General features: G+C 39.5%; 1 protein-coding gene across 1 annotated transcript in view; it reads left to right on the top strand.

Moving 5' to 3' along the window:
- The first annotated feature begins 4,163 nt into the window (after positions 1-4,163).
- Positions 4,164-7,542, top strand: part of Tsen15 (tRNA splicing endonuclease subunit 15) — a 20,999-nt gene continuing 17,620 nt past the window's right edge. Inside the window, exons 1-3 of the mRNA XM_005363860.2 lie at positions 4,164-4,342; positions 6,856-6,937; positions 7,279-7,414. Coding sequence (XP_005363917.1) covers positions 4,214-4,342; positions 6,856-6,937; positions 7,279-7,414 — 347 coding nt within the window. The 5' untranslated portion in view covers positions 4,164-4,213. The remainder of the gene's footprint in view (positions 4,343-6,855; positions 6,938-7,278; positions 7,415-7,542) is intronic.

The following is a 7,542-nucleotide window of genomic DNA, read 5'->3' as shown; positions in this document are numbered from 1 at the left end:
GGAAACTTGTTTCTTTTTCTTTTCTCAATAAAAAAAAAAATAAAAGAAAAAAAACTAAAAAAAAAAAAGAAAAAAAAAAAAAAAGAAATACCCCACTCCTGGCACCAATTTCTGTCTCAGTCACTTCCATCTGTTCTGCCCTTTACCTGATCCATTCAGTCTGTAGGGAAATTTCATTTCAGAATCTGTCTGCTGCCCTAACCCTTTTCTGTGGTGTTTATACTTAAATAACACATTGATTAAAAACTACCCTGCTCCACATCCATCCCCCTATAGGAACTTTCTTCACTCTCAGAGACTCATCAGCCTGTGGAAGACACTAAATGAAACATCTACTAAAAACACCACGGCAGAAGTATATTCCAACTCCAGCAGAGGAAGGCGAGGTCATTTCTACAGGAGTGCTAGTGATAGGTACCTTTTAGAAGGGTTGCACAAAGATGTTCTTTCTTGTTTTCTTTCATGGTCAATGTCCATTCAACTTAAAATAAAAAAGAATTTGTTCATCTTACTACTAACCAAATTAGTTAAGACTAGGACACCATATTATCTTCTTGTTTAGGCTGTTACCTGATAGCTTGTCTTAGCTCTCTCTTTTTTTGTTTCAGTGAATGTGGAGGCAGAGACTGACAGCAGCAGTCTGTTTCAGTTGTTCTCTGCTGAACACAGAGTTTTCTACTCTTTCGGTCTGGCTGTCCAGCAAGTCTTTCAGTTCCCCATCACTGAGATTACAGATAGGCCCTGCTCTCATGTCCTCATGTTTGGACAGCCAGCGTTTTACCTACAGAACCCTCTCTCTAGTCCCTGGAATAATTTTAATACCATGTTTTCAATTTGTATTTATTTAGTCTGGGTTTATGTCAGTTTTCTTTAGAGAGGTTGAAAACTTGCTTTGGAGGCAGGTGTTGACTAAATAGCTAGAGATGAGATGTTTGGAGAACTATGACTTGAGTTTGATGCTTATCAAAGCCAGCTATTATCTGAGCACGTATACCCACATTTCTTTATTTACAAAAATACCAAACCATTTGTGTGCTCTATAAAGTATTTGTTAAACCCAAGCTATATTATAAACCTACGTATTCCAAAAAAAACCCACAATATACTAATTTCAGCACTATTAATTGAGTACCCAGCACCTGCTTTGAGAAACAGATAATAGTCACTGACATCAAGCCCGGTATGTCTCTTCTTATCACATGAGTTGCTCATTTCCCCAGGGATAAGCAGCAGACTGAGCTTTAGGTTTCTCAGTGTCTTTATTTCCTTTGGAATTCTTCATCCTGTGATTAATTCCATTAATACCCATCTAGGCAAGGGTACCAAACAGTATAGAGACTGCTGTGAAGGTATTTTTCTTTTAGCTATGATTAACAATCAATTCAGTAAACTTTAGGATAAGCACTTTTTTTTTTTTTTTTTTTTTTTTTTTTTTGTATTATGGCCGAACTTCATCTAATCTGCTAAGGCCTCAACCGAAAAGGACGGGATTCCAAAACAAGGAAGAAGCTGGGCTCCCAGATTGCCTTTGGATTCAAGGCTGAAACATCAACTCTTTCCTGCATTTCCTCCCAACCTGTCCAAACCTGCCCTGCAGATCTGAGGCTTCTTGGCCCCTCTGATCACTCCCCCCGCCCCCCCATTTTGTAAGCAAGAGAAGAGGTGGGATGTTTGGAGGACTATACATTGATTTTGATAACTTTTCACATTTACAAAGCCAGTTACTTTTAAGCATGCATATATGCAGCTCTTTACAGAGTTACCTATCTATCATCCATTTGTGCTGCTTCTCCGTTTGGCTTTCAACTCAGATTCTTCCTCTTTCAGCTTTCCAAGTGCTGGTGGTACACACACATATCATGCCGACGACCAGGTCGTCATATTGTGTTCATTGCAGACTTTCTTAAGCAGTCTACTCCATGGTTTATAGCAAGAAAATCCTTAAATACTTTGCATCCTTTATGTACATTTCAGAACCGGCTCATCAACTGTTAGGACAATCTCTATTGGTTTTTGTTGGAGACTGAGAGAATCAATAGATCAATTTAAATAAAGTTTTTTTTTTAATTTATGATATTGAGTGTTTCTGGGTGCATGGTCTTTCTATCCATGTATTTAAACCTTGTCTAATGATCTCTAAAAACATCAGTAATGTTCTTCAAAAACATTTTGCTTGTTTTTATCCTAGGAACCTCATTTTGTTACTTTGTTCTAAATGTAAATAGCCCTTAAAATGAAATATATTATATCCTAATTTTGTAGATGGAGGCTTTAGACTGCACTTCAAATCTATGAAAAGAATCAGAGACTTGTATTTGTTTATTCTGGATATGTTTGTACTTGTTGGAGGTTCCCTCATATACTCACGTGCATATGAGTAGGAAAATATTATAACTTTCTAAATATTTTACTAAAATTAATCTCACCTACTCTTGAAATAAGAGAGTGAGAAGTCATATGGTTTGTATATAAATCATACATGCAGTTATACACATATGGACATATTGAAGAATTAATACATAAACATGATCTAGAATGCTAGATATTTTAAAACTTTGGGTTACTGTCTTATGCAATGCCATGTAAAAGCCCCTTCATTTTTCCAATGCACTTTGCATCACAATTTAGTGTTGGCTTTTTCTCTTGAGATTAACTAAATATCTCTGCATAGACATTACTGATTTTTTTTTTTTGTAGGAATAAAATGATCTGGCTCAAATATCAGCTTGGGAAATCAGTACTATGGGTTACTCAGAACGCAATACTCAGGAGGGACTCGTATTCACTGCTACTTACCTAGCTTTTTTTGTGTGTGTGTGTGTGTGTTCTAAGCCCTTTGATACTCTAATCTAGCGAATTGTTTAAGCATTTAGGAATGGGAAATTCCTGCAGCCTATCAGAGCTGAAACTCTACCCTGCTTTCTGGTAGATTTCACTCCGAGCTTGCCACAGAGTCCTTCTGATTTTGTACTTTAAATGTTCCTTTCTCTAAGAGTCCTGAATTCTTCCTTTTCATTCTTAGCCATTCCTAAGCAGCAAGACCTCCTTTAAAGTCTTCATTTCTTAATCTGGCAGCAAAAATTCCATTTTCATTCAACTCTTAATAGACAGTGAAATTAAAAGTCAGAAGCACTTTATATATAAGTGTGCATGAATCATTATTTTTCTAGACAATAGATTTTAATTCACTTGAAAAATCAGTTTCTAGCACTCTCTTTCTCTTTCCAGGTTTCTCTCCCCTCTTCCCCTCTACTCACCCTCTGCCCTCTAAATGTAAGGTAGATAAATTGTCCCTTCTGAGCTTGAGTCTCACTCACAGAGGATCTAATCTCCTTGGATCTTTTTTTCTGAATTACAGGATCTCCTTTCTCAGATTAGCAACCAAATGCTATTAACTCTTCAACTGATTTAAGTCTTTAGGAGCCAGAAAGAAGGTCTATTCATTTCCAATTGCTTGAAGTAGCACCAGTGTTTGGTACTCCAGGGAGCCTCCTAATTTTAGTACTATTTGCTTTGGGGGACGGGGCTCCAAAGCTGTTTTGTGGAAGCAAAGATAATGATTTCATCTGAACATAACATATTTGAGGGTAATTTATGAATCTTTGTAGGTAGAGTTTCCTTGTGTTTAGTTTTCTGACACCTTCAAAGTTTTCTCTTTTTCTTTTGTTTTCAGCAGTTTTGGGACAGCATGAACTCAAGTCTCTTTGAATTGATATTCATTTATCATTTTGAGCACAAATGTATTTCATTAAAATTGTGAAAAATGTGACCATCACTTCTTCAACGTTTTCTGCCCTCTCCTCTAAAACTATGTTTCTACTTTAAACTTCGACGGTAGGAAATTGAATGGGCCTTTTCCTGCTCTCAGGAATTTAAGATCAGGATAGAAGCCTTCATTTCTCAGGCGAGAATAAGGACTTAACGAAGGGCTGAAGGTATCTGGAGTCAGGTTTGTAGCGAACTTCCCCCACTCTACAACCTGCCCAGATTGGAGAAAAATACAAATAAAAAGGCGGGGGGGGGGGATGGGGAGGGGATGAGGGGCTCCCAAGCGCGTGCGCACAGGTGAGAGCATCTCCCCCCTCCTCCCGACAGGGGGCGTGGTCAGCACTCTCCGCCCAGTGTGCGCGGCGGGAAGCGGAACTGCGGCGCGCTGGGCTCGGCTGCTGCCCGGGCAGGCTTCGCCGGACACCACGGTCTCTGAGCGGGCGGCATGGAGGAGCGCAGCGATTCCGAGCCTACCCCGGGCTGTAGCGGCCTTGGCCCGGGTCCCGTTCGCGCTGGCGGCGCCACCCCCCACACGTGGGCTCCCGAGGACGCCTGGATGGGCACACACCCTAAGGTCAGGAGGCGCGAGGCCAGCGGGCGCCGAACCGGCCCTCCTCACCGCGACCCCTCCGCCTGTACGTGGGCGGAGGACGCACGTCAACTCGCGGCGGGGCGACCCCTGTGCACGGCCGCAGGTCGCCCGCAGTATCAATTTTTGTTTGTTTATATAACTAAAACTACTCCTCTCACTCTGCCAAAGCGGCTCTTAATCCAGAGGCCGCTGATAAGCGGTCCAGTAATACCTGTTTTCCTAACTAGGTAGTCCTTTCTGGGATGAACTGATTAAATCCACAGTTAACCCAACTGTGGGCTGTGGCTGAGATCTAGGGGTCCGCAAATAAAGTGTTTAGTTAGACACAGGCACATTACACGTAGCCTTGGGCCCAAAGTGTGTGCATCTTCATTCTGTACGGGAACAGAATTGCAATTTTTCGGATTCTCAGAAAGTTTGAGCAAGTTCTATTAACGTTGTTGGCCTCAGGGAAAATAAGGATAGTCTTTTGCTAACCTCTGCTTGGGAAACTGGTGGTTTGTCTCTGTAAAGCCACAAACAGTATGCTGATAACGAATGACAGTTGTGTAAGGATCTTAAAAACTGGATTGGTACATTAATAAAATGGCAACTTTTCCTTTTGCGTTATTAACTTAATAAGCATCTAAAATAATCGAGAAAGGGTAATATTTGAAAAGAAGAGCCTTTCCCTACTTTTTGAAGCTTGATGTTTTCTTGCTCTCTTCCATTCATTTTCACCAAAAACAATAGCTTTGAAATGTTATAAATTTAACAAAAATAACAAACTTAATAAAGTATAACAAATAACGGGGAAGGGGAGAGCAAGAGAGACAGAGAAACAGAGATAGCGACTAGGAACATGGTGAACAACTCCAATTCAGACTTCTCCAGTTTGAATCTTTTTTCTGTTACTTACCCACTTTGACTCGTTTTGACTTGGCTGACCTCATTGTTCTTCAATTTTTTGTCGTGTCTCAGTATATCACAGTCTTTTCACTTAAAAACGGGATAATAGTGTACTTATCCTCATTGGGACATTTTTATAAGGTGTTTGACATAAAAAAGCACTATATAAGTATTTACTAGTAACCTTTTAAAACCACATTTAGGTTTGATGTTGCCTTTAGACAATTTTCTTGCTTTCAGAGTCTTTTCGCTTTGAAGCTAATGACTACCAAATCTTCCTGTTGATTTTTTTCTTCCATGATCAACAAATTGATTTAAAAAGGAAAAGAAATAATATGTTTTTTAGTTATAACCTTTAGTTACTTAATTTGAAAATTGCTTAAGATGTTACTGGATTTCCCCATTTACAAGCTTATTGTTTGATTCTTTGAATCAGAAACGTGTAGTACTCTACATGGATAAAATTCATCTTTAGCTTTGTCACATGGACCTTGTAGCCTGACCCCAAATTATGTCTCAGTACTATTGTCAAACACTTCTTGAGACTTGGGACACACAGATGCCCGCCCTCTCCAACCTGTTTGTTTGCTGTGCAGCAAATAGGAGAAGATGACCTCAGGTCTGCCCCTTAGGGTTCTGTGAATATCTCATCTGTCCGTGGGCTCTGCCCAAGGCTTTCCCTGCAGGACTAGGTTTCTGTTGTTTATAGACCTGCTCACTGACTGTTTGGATGCCCAAGGCTTTCTGCTGCAGGACTAGTTTCTGAGTTTTTCCTGTAACAAACAGCAAGTCTGAAAGAAGTAGTTTACTTCTTAAAACTCAATTAAATAGCTCCCACTTAAGAGAGTGGTGAGGAAATTAGCAGAAGTTTTTCTATTTGCAAATTAGAGGCCAGAGAAATAGTGCATCCCATAATATAAGCCAATGAAAATCATACTTAACTTCTCTGCTCCTGGTTGGTATGTTCTTTGTAGACTTTTGGATATATGCAGCTTATCTTCCCTCCATAGTTACACACACTATTACTCTTCTCCTCCAAGCTCAAGTCCTACCAGGCTTGTTTTGCATCCAGTCTGTCATGAAACATTTGCCAGTTCATCACCTAAGAACACTTCCCATTCTGTCATTGTTTTATAACTCATTTGCCTAACAGTATTAAGGATAGCTAGTTCTACGTATATGGACGGTTTGCTATTGAAAACATTTGAAAAAATTTCCCATATACTTTATACATCATAACTTTTATTGTCATTATTCCTAAACATACAGCACTTGGATTGTATTCTGTATTGTAATTGTAGTAGGATTGCCAGGTTATATGCAAATATTCTTGCATTTCATATAAGGGACATGAACCTTCGTAGATTTTGTGATTGATAAGGGTGGTGTCTTGGATGCAGCAGGGGAGGCTGTATGCATGTGTTAACAATTGCAGATTTTTTTTTTAGGGCAGAGATAAGACCTTTCTTTTTAATTTCCATTAAATCTGGAAGAGAGCTTATATACATACATACATATAATATGCATGCATTTAGTGAATACTTGTTAAATGAAAAAAATACTGAGCTATTTCCTTCTCTATTTAACAATTATGTTTTGACTTTCAGTACTTAGAAATGATGGAATTAGATATAGGAGATGCCACCCAAGTTTATATAGCATTCTTGGTTTACCTGGATCTCATGGAGAGTAAGTTCCTTGCTTATATTGTTTTGCTATTGGAGTGTGGGAGGTTGCGGAATTGGGTTGTCCTATAGCTTTGTTCACATATAATAAGCAAACACTTTTTATTTACTAGTAATTCTTTCTGCTAATTTTACACATCTCTGTTCATTTACGCTGAGAATTACTAAGTTGTGGAAAAGATCAGAAAAACAAAGAGAGGAAGTTGTATTAGGGTGAAGTTTGCTCTCCTGAATATTAGAAATTTAGCGTGCTTATCTTTTGAGTGAAGTTGGCTCTACTGCATATGGGAAGTTTAGAGCGCTTATCTTTTGTTCTCAAGGAGTGCTTTCTTGGTGCTCTTTCAGGTAAAAGTTGGCATGAAGTAAACTGTGTAGGAATACCAGAACTACAGCTTATCTGCCTCCTTGGCACTGAGATAGAAGGGGAGGGGCTACAGACTGTGGTGCCCACACCCATTTCTGCTTCCCTCAGCCATAACAGGTGAGTGAATACTTCTTGTCTTAGTTTAACCAGGTGGATCTCTGTGAGTTCGAGACCAGCCTGGTCTACAGAGCTAGTTCCAGGACAGGCTCCAAAGCCACAGAGAAACCCTGTCTCGAAAAACCAAA

This window comes from Microtus ochrogaster (assembly GCF_000317375.1).
Source record: "Microtus ochrogaster isolate Prairie Vole_2 chromosome 6 unlocalized genomic scaffold, MicOch1.0 chr6_random_2, whole genome shotgun sequence".
Lineage (NCBI taxonomy): Eukaryota > Metazoa > Chordata > Mammalia > Rodentia > Cricetidae > Microtus > Microtus ochrogaster.
The sequence above is the reverse complement of the archived record's forward strand: the minus strand, read 5'-3'. Positions and strand labels throughout refer to the sequence as shown.